Genomic DNA, 14,842 nt, shown 5'->3' with positions numbered 1-14,842 from the left:
GCCCCAGCCCCAGTGTTTCACAGGCCACTGTGCTATACCCAGGATTGAACAATGTTAAAACCAAATGATACAGACCCTCTCTTTTTTCCCATGTGCTCCCAAACCCTCCATCTGACTTGATTCCTTCTCCCTTCCAAGCCCCAGTTCTCTCTGGAGCTGCAGAGGTGGGAGGGGCTGAGGAGCAGACCCCCTGCTGCCCAGGAGGCTTCTCATCCTCTTCTCCTTCTTTGTGTCCCCAGGAGCCATGGGGTGCCATGTTGCTACCAGCTGCCACGTGGCCTGGCTTTTGGTGCTGATCTCTGGATGCTGGGGTAAGTCCAGTCCTCCCTGTGTCTACTCCACGGGCAGCCTCCGCACGGGAGGCCAGGCTGGAGGGTGTTGGGGCTGGTGGTTCAGCTTTGTGCTCTGGGACTCTGGAGACACTGCCTTACTGTGGGACTGAGGCACATACTTCTCTCTCTGGGCCTCGGTTGCCTTCTGCAGCTCTCACAGGGCTGAAAATACCAGCTGTCCCCAAAGCCTGGGACACAAGAGGGAATGGGAGGAGCCTTGAGAAATACGTGAGCTCTCAGGGAAGGAGGCACCTGTGACCGCAAACCGTCCTCCTCCTGGGGTGCAGAGACTGGCCACAGCTCTGTTCAGTTCCACGGCTGTGTTCTGAGCACCTACTATTTGCACCGTGTGTGACCTACTGCATCCAGCTCTGGGGGAATGGAGGAAATAACTTATTCTCGAAGTTCAGAGCCTGGCAGGGGAGAAAGACACACGCAGGATTTCCTATACTGCAGGGTGAATAGAGTGGTAATGAAGGATGGGCGCGGCTCCAGGGACGTCCATCAGAAGAAAAGATGAACTGGGCCTGAGGGGACAGCAGAAACCCAGCCAGAAGGGTCAGCATTTGATCTGGCTGTGAAGACCAAGAAGTAGTTTTAAACTAGGTGAGCAGGAAGAAGGGCATCCTGCTGGAGAGCATAGTCTGAGCAAAGGAATCGCAGCCGGGAGGCTTCCCCTCTGCCCTCCTTTCCTGGCCTTGCAGCAGCCCGCTCTGAGTGCCAGCTCCAGAGCCCATGGAGGAGGCTAGAAGAGGCCTGGGCATTCGCTTCTCGCTTGGCCCCTGGACAGCAGGTGGTGGGGAGCAAAGCAGTCCTGGGCTGCACTGAAGGCAGGCCAGGAGAGCAGGCACGCCTGACGTGGCATCCCCGGGGGCCATGGCATCCCCAGAGAAGAGCCGTGGGCACCGTGTACCTGGTGACACACGCACACACATTCCTATGGGGGGCCAGCTCCTTCTCCCTCTGCAGGGAGCCAGGCGGAGTCTCTGGAGGCCGCTGCAGGCTCGTGCTTGTTGGAGTGTTGCTAGCGTCCTGCAGCCTGAGTATCCCTCGAGGATCCCCTCTCCTTGCCTCCATGTTTGGAGGGATCCCTACTGGAATCCCCCCTGTGGTGGGGAGCTCACTCCCATCCAGGCAACCGAGGAGCACAGCACAGTCTCAAAGACTCTCAGAGTGCAAGACAGCCTCAGGCGTTTTCTTAACTCCCAGCACATTTTACAGAGGAGACACCGAACCCTGGAGAAGTACTGGCCCAAGGCTGTACAAAGCAGGGGTCTCTTATCCTCCATGCGGGCTTCTGTCAGGATATCACCCCTCCAACCCTGCTCCCCCCGCCCCACGTGGGAGGCTTTAATCAGGGGCGCCTGAAAGCAGCCCTGACCTCCATGTTCACTGGACGGTGGGAATCAGGACACTTTCTTCAGCCTCCCTGGGGACTCTGCCACCTGGGACCCACCCCCCTCCCCCATTCCGTTCCACTCACTTTCTTCATCTGTTAAAAAGAAATACACTTGGCCTGGCACGGTGGCTCTTGCCTGTAATCCCAGCACTTTGAGAGGCCGAGGTGGGAGGATCGCTTGAGATCAGGAGTTCAAGACCAGCATGGCCAACATGGCACAACCCCAACTCTAATAAAAATACAAAAATTAGCTGGGCATGGTGGTGGTGCACACTTGTAGTCCTAGCTACTTGGGAGGCTGAGGCACAAGGATTGCTGGAACCCAGGAGGCGGAGATTGCACTGAGCTGAGATCGTGCCATTGCACTCCAGCCTGGGTGACAGAGCGAGACTCTGTCTCAAAAAATGAAAAAAGAAAAAAAAATACATCAGTAGAAATATAGCAGGTGCTAAGCCCTCAGCTGCCTTCCCCTGTGAGACATGGCAGTCTCCCCTTGAGCTCTCCAGATGAAAGATGCTTCATGCATTCAGGGTGAGAACAAGAACAGAGCGTACAGTCAGAGCTGACCTCCTGTCTTCCAGTCCCACTTCAGCCAAGGGGTCCCTTGGGCGAGTGTCTTAACCTTGCTGTGCTTTAATTTCCTTGTCTTTAAAATGGGAACGATAATAGGACTTTCCTTCTCTGGTCGTCGAAATGATCAAATAGATTAATCTATACATCAAGCACTTAGAATACTGACTGGCACAGAATAAGTGCTTATTAAGCGTTGGCTCCTTTATTATCAGAAGTAATCTTTCTCTAAGGGGAGCAAAATGGGGCACAGAGAAGCTAAGCAAGTTGCCCAAGGTCATCTAGCAATTCTATGCCAAAACGCGTGTGGTCAGCCTGCATGTGGACTATGTGCTTGCCATACGCACAAGGGTCCCTTTCTCTCTCATTGCTTAGCATAGTCCCCTCTTCCTGGTCCCTATCTGAAGCAGCCAGTGCTATTCCTTTGGCCTGCTGGGGCAGTGGCTGACTTTAGGGACTGGGGGAGAGTGGGTGACTGAATCACCTTCTCAGGCCACCCTCTAGACACCCGCCCCGACCTAGCCCTTCACTTGTGCCCCAGACCAGACCACACTGCCCTCGCCACTTTGCTTCCACCTGACCCCGTCGCCCCAGCTGATCTCTCCTCCCCTCCCTGGTAGTCAGAGATGGGTAGGGCTCAGGGCTGTCAAAACCCCTTGCCAGCCTGTCTTCTCTCTTTCAAGCCTCCTGCCCTTCTCCCCTCTGGCCTCAATGTACTCTAGCAATTCTCCTTCATCCATGGGCTGGTTGGGGAGGCAGGAAGCGAAGGCCTGGGCAGGCCCGCCCCATCCCATCCTAGACTGACCAGCCAGCGAGGATCCTGCTGGGTCACTCCTTCGGTCCCCAGGTGCTGGGTGGGGACCCATGCGCCTGACCATGAGGCCACCTGGCTTCCCCACCTGACACCATGTCAGGCTCCTGTCCCCTGGGGCTCCTGTGGGCCACGCTGCAGCCACCCCAACAGTGACCAAGGTGCACAGGACACCTGTGGCTGGGAGGCAGGACTGGAGCGCAGGGCAGAGCTTTTTGTCCCCATCCTGAGGCTGGAAAATGGGGCAGAGGGCGAGGCAGAAGGAGAGGGATCTGCCTAAGCTCCCCAGCAGCAGTGGCAGAGCACGCAAAATCCCTGACTCCTTGAATTTATCCCTGCACTCCCTGTCTAGTGCGCCTTCCTTGTCAAGAGACGACTGGCAGGGGGACTCTGATGCTCTCTCCAGCCGGAATCTCAGTACAGCCACTGCGCCTTCAGCCCCCACCCCTGCCCCGAGGTCTGGGGAGGCAGCCAAGGCATGGACTCAGGCTGGCCTGGCTGGAATCTGGACCCTCCACTTGACTGGGTTCTTCATGCCCTCAGAGGAACCCCCACCCCGCAATTCAGAGAGAAGTTCATGCTTCCTGGCTTGGGCCGCCGTGATCCAGTGGGGACCTTCCCCATACAAGCACACCGACGTCCCTTCAGTCCCAGATCAGGTCCCCTGGATGGCACCTCCATGCCACCACCCAGCCTGTGTTTACCCCTGTGTGTAGGAAATTCTTGTCATTCAGCAGGCAGCTGGAACGCTGTGCCCTCTCTGCGCCCTTCTCTCCCCTCTCCCCTAAGGCCCCTTAGGGTGCTGGAACTAAGTAAAGCAGGCACATGCCTGCCTGGTCTACCTTTGCAGGCTCTAATTGGGGAATGGCAGTGGGGGTGGCGGGGAGGGTGAGAGAGGGTGGGAGAGGGCTCAGGGCAGCGCTCACAAGCCACCGACCCACAATGGGGTGGGCCATGTGGGGCCTGAGACAGAGCAAGGGGTCCTACACTTGGGAAGCTGGGATTCTCCTTCCCCCGAAGAAATCACCCCCACCCCTCCCCTTCCACATCCACTTACATTCCCGCGTCGCTGGAGGCCCCAAAGCTCCTGAGCACACAGCTATTGCGCTTTAACAGCGGCTTTGAGAATAAGTCACCTGTCTGCCCCGCCTGTGGTGGGCCTGCTCTGGGAACACGGGAACTGCTTGTTATGTGGCAGGCCACCCACGTCCCCGAGTCTGCCTAGCTGCCCGTGCAGAGCTCCCAGCCACTGATTATCAGCAGGCCCTGTAAAGTAAAATTTAAAAGCGAACGATGCCACTGCAGGTGATTTTATTTTTCCTCACTGGTTTCCTAGCCTCACCAGCCCAAACCAGCTATTGAGTTCTCTGGGCACTCATCTACCTCGGCTGGGCTGCGTCCTGCTCTCCTGTATCCTGAGCCCAAGGCCCCCGGCAGGGATCAAAAGCCTTCCAGTGGGCTGCAAAGGCGGCATCTTTATTAATACCAATGTTAATACTGGCTACCATTTATGGAGTACTTGCTGTGTGCCAGCGGCACAGCGCTAAGCACTTTGTGTATGTCGTCTCATTTAATCCTCAGGTTAGCCATGAAGTCCTATTGTTATGGCTGTTTTACACATGGGTAAACTGAGACATAGGATAGTCATATGGCTAGAAAGAGGCACAGGGGGGTTTCAAAAAAGGTGAGGCCCTTGACCACTGCCTCTATCTGAGGCTGTTGTGCTCCTGACATGAGAGTGGGGAGGTGTGTTCATGGGTGCATGTGAGTATTTGGGGTGGTTGGGGAGGGCTTCCTGGAAGAAGGGCCAATGGAAATGAGATTTGAAGGGTGAATAGGAATTTGGCAAATGAAGGCAGAAGGGCCATCGGTCCTGGCCAGGAAGTGAGAGAGGGCAGAATGACGGACTAGAAATGGCATCAGCTTGTCTGCCTGAGCACATCGAGGTGGGGAGGAGGAAAAGAGGCCAGAGTCTCCCAGCTCTGCCTGGTCCCAACTAGGAGGCATCTTGGGCTGGAGGAGGAAGTGCCATACCCAGATGCCAGCCTTCTCACCCTCTGGGAGCCTGGCACTGCTCTGAGGGAGCCCGGGTCAGCAGAAAGGGAGGGAGAGAGAGCTGCCCCATATGCCCATGCTCAGGGCCCCTGGAGGGCTAAGCCGGTGCCCCCGATGGCAGGTGCTGCACAATGACAATCCCACTTCCAGCTAAACCAGCTGCCTTCTGGTTGGCAGGGACCGAGGGGAAGTGCCCTCACTTGCCAACTGAAGGCCCCTAGGAGAAGCCGGGGAGACAGGGGGAGTCAGCCTCAGGGAAGCTTCGAGTGGGGGCTTCTCATAGGTGCTAAGCTCCCCAGCCCATGTGGGTATCACCCTGACCGCCTCCAGCCCCAGCCCCCTCTGAAGCCATCACAGAGCAGCACATGGTTAACAGCACGAGCTTTGGGGTCTGGCTTCCTGGATGGCCACTGCCACTTGCCAGCTGTGTAAGCAAGGCATGTTACTTATCCCCTGGAGTTCTCATTTTCCCCTGCCTTGCCATCAGGATTGAGTGAGGTGGTTTAAATAGCTGGCACAGAGAAGGGGTTCCTGAGATGGCAGCTGTTATCATCATTGTTATTATTCTGTGGGATCAGCTGGCTATTCCTGTACATACCAGATCATCCTATGGGCCATCTAAGTGTCAGGCCCTGTTCTGGGCACTGGGGTTCCAGCCGTCAACCAAGCCTTGTCCTTGCAGAGCTCATATTCTGCTAGAGCCACGCTGCCCAATAGAAAGACAATGCAAGCCACATGTGATTTTAAATGTTCTAAGAGCCACAGTAGAATAGTAAAAAGAGACCAGGTGTGGTGGCTCATGCCTGTAATCTCAGCACTTTAGGAGGACGAGGCAGGAGGACTGCTTGAGCCCAGGAATTGGAGACCAGCCTGGGCAACATAGTAAGACCCTCCCCAACGCATCTATACAATAAAATAAGATAAAATAAAATAGCCTGGCCTGGAGCATGCCTCTGGTCCCAGCTAATTGGGAGGCTGCGGTGGGAAAATTGCTTTAGTCTGGGTGGTCAGGCCTGCAGTGAGCCGTGATCACACTGCTGCTCTTCAGCCTAGGTGACAGAGTGAGACTTTGTCTTAAAAAAATAATAATCAGAAAAGTAAAAAGAAACAGGTGAAATTCATTTTAATCATATATTTTACTTGATCCAATATATCCAAAATATAATCGTTTTAATATATAATCAATATAAAAGATCAATGAGCTATTTTATACTAATTTTTTTCATACAGAGGCTTCTAAATCCTGTCTTTTGCCTGGGGAGCCCCTGTCATATGCTTGCTCCATGTGGCCATGCTCAGCAGGCACCTGTGGCAGGCGGCCTCACTCACCACACACCTGACAGGTGCCTGCCGACCTACTGGCATTGTCCCTCACTTGCCCTGAGGCAGGATAGTGACTTCCAGGGTCCTGGGAAGTTGACCATGGCCATGGACACAGGCTCAGTGCCCACTGCAGCCCTCACCCTGTGTCACCTTATAGAGTGTGTAAAGCTGATGGGGGGTACTTGGCTGATGCTATTGTCCTCTGACTTCCAGGCCAGGTGAACCGGCTGCCCTTCTTCACCAACCACTTCTTTGATACATACCTGCTGATCAGCGAGGACACGCCTGTGGGTGAGTGGGGACACGGGCTGGTGGGCGTGCGGCTAGCCTGGGGTGCAATCCCTTCCCACAAATGAAGGGAATCTTATAGGTTGAGGTCATCTTCCACCTGATTTTGGAGTATTTTCCATGGTATTCAGAGAGGCCCCCACTAGGATGCCTCCAGGGACGGGGTACTCAGTCCCACAGAGGGAAGCTCTGAACATCAAATGGTTTATCACATTGAGCCTCAGATGCTCCACTCCCGCACTAGTTGGAATTCCTCTTGCACTTGAAGGCCTTGTGAATATTTGAAGTGGCAGCTGTTGTGGACTGTGTTTTGTGGCCTTTTGCACTTTTCTATGATTACTAAGTTTTCTGCATCGAGTTTGCCTGGTTTTGGCATGAGAAAAAACATGAACTAGGGGGTGATTATAAACATCTTGATGCTCGGCCCGTTGCCCCATCACTCAGGTCCGTCCCAGTGTCTGGCCCCCTACTGAGGGCCTGCCTCCTAGGGGCCCCATGGTGCCCCATGGTCCTAGCTCAGTTCTTAGGACCCAGAAGCTTCTCAGGCTGAATTGCAGGAGCTGTCTTATAGCTGTGCTGATGGGAAGGCACCTGTGCCCGTGTGCAGGCAGCCAACCAGCAGCACCTGACCTGAAAAGGGCCTGCCCACCTCCACCGACAGTCCTCCTCTGTCATGTCATTCTCGCTGGTGTCACTTTAGGGAAAGTGCCTATCATCTGGGGCTTCTCACTCTCAGGTCTGCCTGCTCTACATGTGCAAAGGCGTGGCTGTGTGCCGGAGGCCGAGTGCGTCAGGGGTCAGCATGGTGCGTCTTTAGGGAGCATCACTTGAACTTGAAAATGAGGCATGATGGCTCAGAGTGGGGCGGGATATTGAGATGCTCACCTGATAGGTCATGTACACACTCTTTCATATAAAACCCAGTGTAGGTGTTTGGTAGAGTGGATGCATAATTTGTCAACGATCTCTGCTGAAGTGGGGTGCCTTACGCGGACCCAGACTCTCCCCTGCTGTCAGTGGGGGCCTGTGAGCAGCGCCTCTCACTCTCCCTGATGGAGGCTTTTTTTTCAGGGGGTGCTGGGCACAGCAGGTGTGCATCTGGCTGTTTGCTGTGGGGATTGTCCCCATGGCCCAGCAGCGCTTTGTTCATGGGGGCTGTGGGGGGCCCTCTGTGGAAACCGGCTACTACTTTGGTGACAGATCCGTGTTGTAAGGCTACATTTGGGGTTAAGGTTTGGAGATCTGGGTGTTTGAGGGCTCCCCAGGAAGAAGGTTCCTGCCTTTTTGGAATGCCCTCTCATAGGCAGAGACCCTTTCTGAGGGTAGAGAGTGTACCCACATCCCTTGGGGACCCTGCCAAGCTGTTTGCTCCCCTCTGGATTGGGTTGGGCGATATTTGTGGGCGACTGGACTTGTAACACACTTGTGTTCTTTGGGTGGAATTCACCTGTGACTCCTCTCTCCACCCAGACCTGGGGTGGGGCTGGCATGGAACCAACAGAGCAGCACACAGTGCGTGTGTCTAGGCAGATGGATGTGCTGTTAGCAGCGTTTATCATCATTCATGTCCATTTAAATCTCAACCTCTGGGAGATCCCTTTGTGGTGGAGGGATATATTTGGGGCAGGTGGGCCACTGAGGCAGAGGTGTGGCCAGCCACTAACTGACCCTGCTGCCAGCTGGGGGAAGTGAAGGCCCCTCTCAAGTGAGTTGTCCCCACTCTGCCCCTACATCTGTGACTTGCATGCCAGGTTCTGAGCATGGGGTCCTCAGAGGCCTATGTATTGGGATGGGTTGTGGAGGTGTGGGCATTGCGTGACCTGTGCTGATGGTGACAAGCCTGGGCTGGATGCCCAAGTGGCCAGCCCTCCAGCAGGCCCTTCTCCTGCTGCCTTCAGCTCTGACTCTTGATTGTCTTTTGCAAAATCCAGCATCGATCGGCCTCCAGGAGCAGCTTCCAGGCCTCAAGCCCTGTTAAGGCTGCACTTGGCAGTCACAGCAGGGTGGCTGTCTAGTACCATGGGGATTGATCCCTGACTCCAGGGTGCCATAGGATTGAGAGGGGGCTCAGTGAGCTGGAAGATAGCTGTGCTCATCTCTCTAGGCAGGGGGTGGGTGCGGAGCTGGCTCAGTGCCCTCCCAGCCTCTTCCCTTCCTTTTGCATCAGTATGGGAGCAGCACAGCTTTCACCTGAAAGTTAGGAGCCCAACATCTGTTTCTCGCTGTGTGACCTTGGGCACAGCACTGTACCTCTCTGGGCCTCTATCTCCTCATTTCAACAATGAGTGGGCATTGGAAAGATAAACCCAGTGGACTTTGGCTGGGGCAGCCTGGCTGGCTCCAGTTGTTTCCAGGTCTTCAGAGGAGACCAGCCTGGAGCCGTCTGCTGGGTGTTGGCACCCACTTGGCCCTGGGCCAAGCAGATGGTGGGTATGGACTCACATGGACGTGGTGGGCTTCATGGGTGCAGGCCTCCCACCAGCAGGCTAGGGAGAGGGGGAGGTTGAAACAACTTGTTCAGGGGACTGGCCTTTTGCCTGCCGTGGGGAGTGGGGTGGTCTAGAGACTTAACTTTAAGACTTGGCTCTCACGAACCATTCACTCTTTGACTCAGAGTTCCAGTCTCCAAAATGGGGATGGGATAGTCCCCTCACTGGACTGTTGGGAAGTTTACATACAATACCACCGCCTCCAAAGCTTCCAACCTGGGAATGTTTCATTGTTACTAAAGGGAGGCCCGTGTGTGGCCCAGGGATGGCGGGTTGGGCTGTCCTACTAGCCATGGGCTTTCAGGGCGGACAAACACACAGATAAGCTGGATCCAGGGTGGTGCTCAGTGCCAGGGCAAGAGGCAGAGCCCAACCCAGGCTGAACGTGTCAGCTCACCAGAGGTCAGAGTTGTAGGCAGATCGAACTTCCAGCTCGAGGCCTCATTACCTGGTTTCTCTTTAGACACCCAGTGATGGTCAGTTCATGGGCCTACGAGGCAGCTCACTCTGTGCTGTGGGACGGTTCCAGGAAGAAAAAATTCTTCCTAAGAGTAACAGGAAACCTGCCTCCCTGGAACTACCCATTGGGTCTAATTCTGATTGCTGGAGCCTCATAGATTAAAAATGATAATATAACATATACGACATACTATATATACACATAACATAAATTATTATAACAACAGCATTTATTGACTGTTCAAGGCAGTGTCCTAAGTGTTTTTATGCATTAATTCATTTAAAAAATTCCTTTTAAGAATCAGAGGTAGAGTTGGGCTACAGGGTCTATCTGTGTGTAGCTTCTGTGAATGTGTTCTCCTGGGTTAGAGACTGAGACTTTTATCCACCCCCAACCTTCTGAGCCTTGTCATTTTATATGCTCTTGCCTGCGTTCCATCAGGGGGCCAGTGGCCTGGGAGCAGAATGGGAGGGCACAGCATGGCCATCTGAAATCCCTCACAGAGACTGCGTGTTCACTATTATCTCCTCACCTATCTCAGGCTCCAATTCCCTCTGTGTAATGTTCTTTTTGAAGACCGTCTACCAGCCGGAGAAGACAGAAGCCAAATGAAGTCATTAACTAGTGCTGCCTTCTCCTGGTCTGTTCACATCGCCCTGCTTCCCCAGACAGGGCCCCGCGTCCCTGCATGTCTTGCTCCAGATGTGAACATCAGTTGTTGGCAGCAGAGCCTGGAATGGGTGGAGTGGCGCGAGGGCAGATCAGCAGCTCAGTCCCTGGTCAGGCTGGTTGGCCTCACCCACACCTTGGCCCTGGTTATCAGCCCTGAATGGTCACATGACACCTTTAGCATGAGGGACAGGTGCTGCAGGGGTGCCGCTTACCACCTGAATCTACTTTTTTTTTTTTTTGAGATGGAGTCTCACTCTGTCACCCAGGCTGGAGTGCAGTGGCGCAATCTTGGCTCACTGCAGCCTCCGCCTCCTAAGTTCCAGTGATTCTCCTGCCTCAGCCTCCCAAAGTGCTAGGATTACAGGCGTGAGCCACCGTGCCTGGCCCTGAATCTACTTGAAATGCCCCACCAGCCTTGCTGATGTCAAGATCACCAACAGCCTCTGTGTTGCTAAATCCCATCGTTTCTTCCCAGACCTTGTGGCCTTCAATTGGTTGATCTTTTTCTCCTCCAGGATACCACCCTCCCCTTTCCAGCCTCTCTTTTGGTTCCTCCTGCACCTCTTAGCATTGGAGGGCCCCAGGGCTCAGCTCTTGTCTCTCCTCTCCTCATTCTCATTCCCATGGTGGTCCCATCTAGCCTCCTGGTTTGGACACTACCTATATGCTGACAACTCCTAGCTTTACATTTTCTGCCTGGGCCACTCCTCAGGGAAGACTCTAGACTCCTGTAGCCACCTCTCTACTCAACATTTCTGCCTGGTGTCTAAAGGGACATCTTCATCCTCAGCTTGTCCAAAGCTGGACTCCTGACCTCCCCCAAACCCCTGCCTCACCAGCAGCCTTCCCCATCTCAGCTGCGGCTCCATCCTGCCAATTGCCCAGGCCGAAAGCTGGGACTCATTCCTGTGCCTCTCTTTCTCCCTCCCCTCCCCTCCCATCCCTCAGGGCATCCTGTTGGCTCAGTCTCCAAGATCATCCCAGAATCTTCTCACCTCTCGGCCCTTCCACTCCCATCACCGAGGTCCAAGCCCAGTTACCCCAGCAGCTTCTTCAGGTCTCAGTGTTCTCCCTGACTACCCTCACCCAAGCTGTGGCCTTTTTTATCCCAGCTGTGGATGGCCCTGCCCAGCCTGAGGCAGAGCCTGCTCCAAGGCCTGCTCAAGTCCCTCCTTCCCACATGGAGTAAAAGCCCGTGTTCTTCAACGGCATCCAGGCTGTTTGCAGCCCAGCACCTGCCACCTGTCAGACCTCACCCCCACCCCGCTATCCCCCTCGCCAGCTCTACTTCATCTGTGCTGGTCTCCCTCTATTCCCTAAGTGTGAAAGGCAAGTTCCCACTTCACGGCCTTTGCAGCTGTTGTTCCTGCTGCCTGGAACATTATGAGCCTGCGCTTACCAGGTTCTTTCAGATGCCACTGCCTCTGGGTGGCCTTCCTGGGTCTCCCCATTGGGGGTTAAGTGCTGCTCCCTTTGCTTTTTCCGGGGCCCGGCCATCCTCTCTGTTAGCCCCATGGAGATGCTGCTGTTACTCAGTTGCTCTTCTGGCTCCCCTCTTGGTCTGTGAATGCCTCCGGGTGGCCTGGCCATCACTGTGTCCCAGAGCCCAGCCCTGCCCTGGTGTGTGCCCGGAACTTAGGGAAGGAGTGCATGTCTGGACTTGGTGAGCATGTAGGGGAATCTTCCAAGGCAGGACCCGGGGCCTGGCTCCAAGTCCCGATCACCATCCCTCCTGGAGGCTCAGGCAGGCACTCCTCTCTCTGGGGCTTGTCAGGAGCGAGGTGTTGGTGGCGATGGGGATGACTGCCCAGGGAGTGGGCCCAGGAGAGCACTTTCCTGCAGATGGCACAGACGCTGTACGTGCCTATGCTTGTGAATGGCAAGGCCCGTGCTGTGCCGGGGTCCTGTTTTTACCATCCCAGCTGCCCGCCTGAGCTGTATGTAGAATATTTGCTGGGGACCCTTGGGGCCCTGAGCCGTGGCTGGCCCTGGGGGAGGAATGCAGAGGTGGCAGCATGAAACCTGTTTTGGAGACACCAAGTTGATCAAGGGGGACTCGCAGGGATCCTGGAGGGCATCGAGGCCCTGCACCTTGGCCACCACCTTCATACCCCATGCCCTGGAGGGGGCAGGGTTCCTGTCACAGTGGTAACCGCCCACAGCCAGAAGCCTCCCGAGTGCCTGCAGGAAGAAGTGGAGCTCTTTATCTCAGCGAGTCGCCCCCACTCTCCACAGACACCCTGCCCCCCAGCATCGACACCTGGCACTCTGTCCCACTGCCGTGCCCTCATCATGCTGTTTCCTTGGCCAGGGGTGGCCTTTCCCTTTCCTGCCTGGCAAAGTCCTGCTCCTCTTTCAAGCTGCAGCTCAGATGTCCCTTGTGCTTACAGGCTTCCGAAGCCTCCCTGGCCCGCCCTTCTGCTGGCTTTGTCTGCATCTGTGAAAGCCCTCAGTATGCTGTAGCGTGGCTATTTGTGTGGAACTCCCCATTGGACTATTAATTTTTACTGATTAATCTTATTAATGTTGACATTATAATTAATGGTGATTTTAGCGTCTCTGTATCATACAAGACCGTGGAGAGCTCATGTGAGCTATGGTTTGTTGACAGCCAGCCTCCCGCCTGAGCCTCTATTAGGCACTTCAAGTGCTTGGCCTCCTGTTAGAACTTGCAGTGACTGTCCTGGAGAGATGGCATGATCTGCATTTGACAGAAGAACAAGCTGGGCCTCCATCTCTGTGCCAAGCATGGTGCCTGGCACAAAGGGGGCCTCAGCAACTGCTTGGTGGATGAGTGGATGGATGAGTGGATGTCAGATGTCCTGCTGGGTCCCCTCCCCTTGCCTCCCTGTCCCTCCTTTGGTCACTGAGGTTGGTACACATGGAGCTGACTTCCCCTGCCAGAACCCCCAGCACCCCAAAAGCGTCTTGAGCCACAATTAAGGTGATAATGCCATGCTAATCACCTACACGAGTAAATTAGTCTTGTCAGGAGCCATTAAGGTGGGAACCCGGGATTCATTAGGATGGATTGGTCCCAGGCAGCGCCTGGCACTGCTGCCAGTTGGCGCTGATTAATTTCTCTCCAAACTCCATCAATGCCCAGCTGTTTCGTCTGGACCCAGGGAGAGCAATTTTCAGGTGGGCTGACCCCGCGTCAGCAGTCTCAGCAGACAGAGGAGCGGTGTGCCTGCAAGCAGGCCGGCACCTCCCCGCAGGAGCAGCCCCTGTGGAGCAGAGTGGGAGGCCAGGGAGGGCGGATGGTGCGCTGTGTGGGCAGCCGACGCTCAAGGGTGATGAGCATTGACGCTGGCAGGCACCGAGGCATAGGTGAGAGAGGAGTCTGGGAGGCATCGAGGACTTTTCCGGGACTCGTTTTAGCCCTGGTGCTCCAGAAAGGACTGTCCCTCCTCCCTGGAACCTCCTCCCAATGTCCCTTTAAAGAGGAGAAGCATTCTTGGGAGAGGGTGGAGAACCACAGTGGGAGAATTATTTTTCTCTTAACCAGAAGGTTGCTTAAGATTGACACAGGCAAGAGGGGTCATGGTACCCCAGAGCTGTCCCTCGGCGAGGGCTGGTGGCAAAGCCACAGGAACTGTGGAGCTTAGAGGGATGGAGATGGGAGGAGTCCAGTGGCTCCCGGACATCAGTTGGGTGTGTGCTGTCTGCATAGTTGGGGCTTTTCTGCCTACTGTGTTCGCAGAGGTGGTATAGCCTGGTAGATATCAGCTCTACGAAAAAAAATATAGGGTGTATTAGACAATCATAAGTGCCCAGAAGAAATAATCATCTTTGGTTGGAGTTAAGGTGGGAGGTAGACAGTGGGGGTGTAACAGCCTGTATTGTCCACCTTTGCCTTCACCCTAACCTGAAGCGTCCTCAGAGGGCCCAGGATGGACTTGTAGTTTGAGAGCCACTGTTTTCATCAAACACTCCCATTATGAAGATGGAGAAAGTGAGGCCCAGACTGCCTGGGTGTGAATCCCAGCTCTGCCTCTTACTAGCAGTGTGCCTCACTTTCCTCTTCTGCAAAATGGGAACAACGTTCAGTTTACCTCTTTGGGTTTACGTGGATATGAAGCAAGCAAATTGTAAAACCCTTAGAACTATGTCTGGCCCATAGCAAGTGCTTAGAAATCCAAGCTGTAATTTAAAATCGCTCGCTTGCTTTTAAGCTCCTATAAACATATTTTTAAAAGGAAACTTTAATGTGTCAGACAAACTTCCTGGTTGCCCGCTGGAGAAACCTCCTCTGGCTGTCCATTCTATTGGAAGGCTGCTGGAGGCTCTTGGAATTGACAACGAAAGGACCTAGACTGGAAATTGGCTAATCTGTCCAGCCGGTCACTGCTGTCACCCTGAATGAATTCTACCACTCATGGCATGGACAGCAGTGTCCAGGTGGCCAAGCCAACTTGAGCATGTGTCTGTGCTCAGGCTGCA

At 54.6% G+C, this 14,842-nt stretch overlaps 1 protein-coding gene across 6 annotated transcripts in view; it reads left to right on the top strand.

Annotated features, from left to right (window-relative positions):
• The window catches only part of CDH23 (cadherin related 23), a 419,472-nt gene that overhangs the window by 43,618 nt on the left and 361,012 nt on the right, over positions 1–14,842 (top strand). For 5 of the 6 annotated variants that reach the window (XM_025397736.1, XM_025397735.1, XM_025397732.1 and 2 more), the window contains exons 1-2: positions 245–311; positions 6,704–6,781. In XM_025397736.1, coding sequence (XP_025253521.1) covers positions 245–311; positions 6,704–6,781 — 145 coding nt within the window. Of the gene's footprint in view, positions 1–239; positions 312–6,703; positions 6,782–14,842 lie in introns of those variants that run through there. The other variant, XM_025397731.1, reaches the window with a different exon arrangement.

Source organism: Theropithecus gelada, chromosome 9, assembly GCF_003255815.1.
Source record: "Theropithecus gelada isolate Dixy chromosome 9, Tgel_1.0, whole genome shotgun sequence".
In the NCBI taxonomy this organism is placed as follows: domain Eukaryota; kingdom Metazoa; phylum Chordata; class Mammalia; order Primates; family Cercopithecidae; genus Theropithecus; species Theropithecus gelada.
The sequence above is the reverse complement of the archived record's forward strand: the minus strand, read 5'-3'. Positions and strand labels throughout refer to the sequence as shown.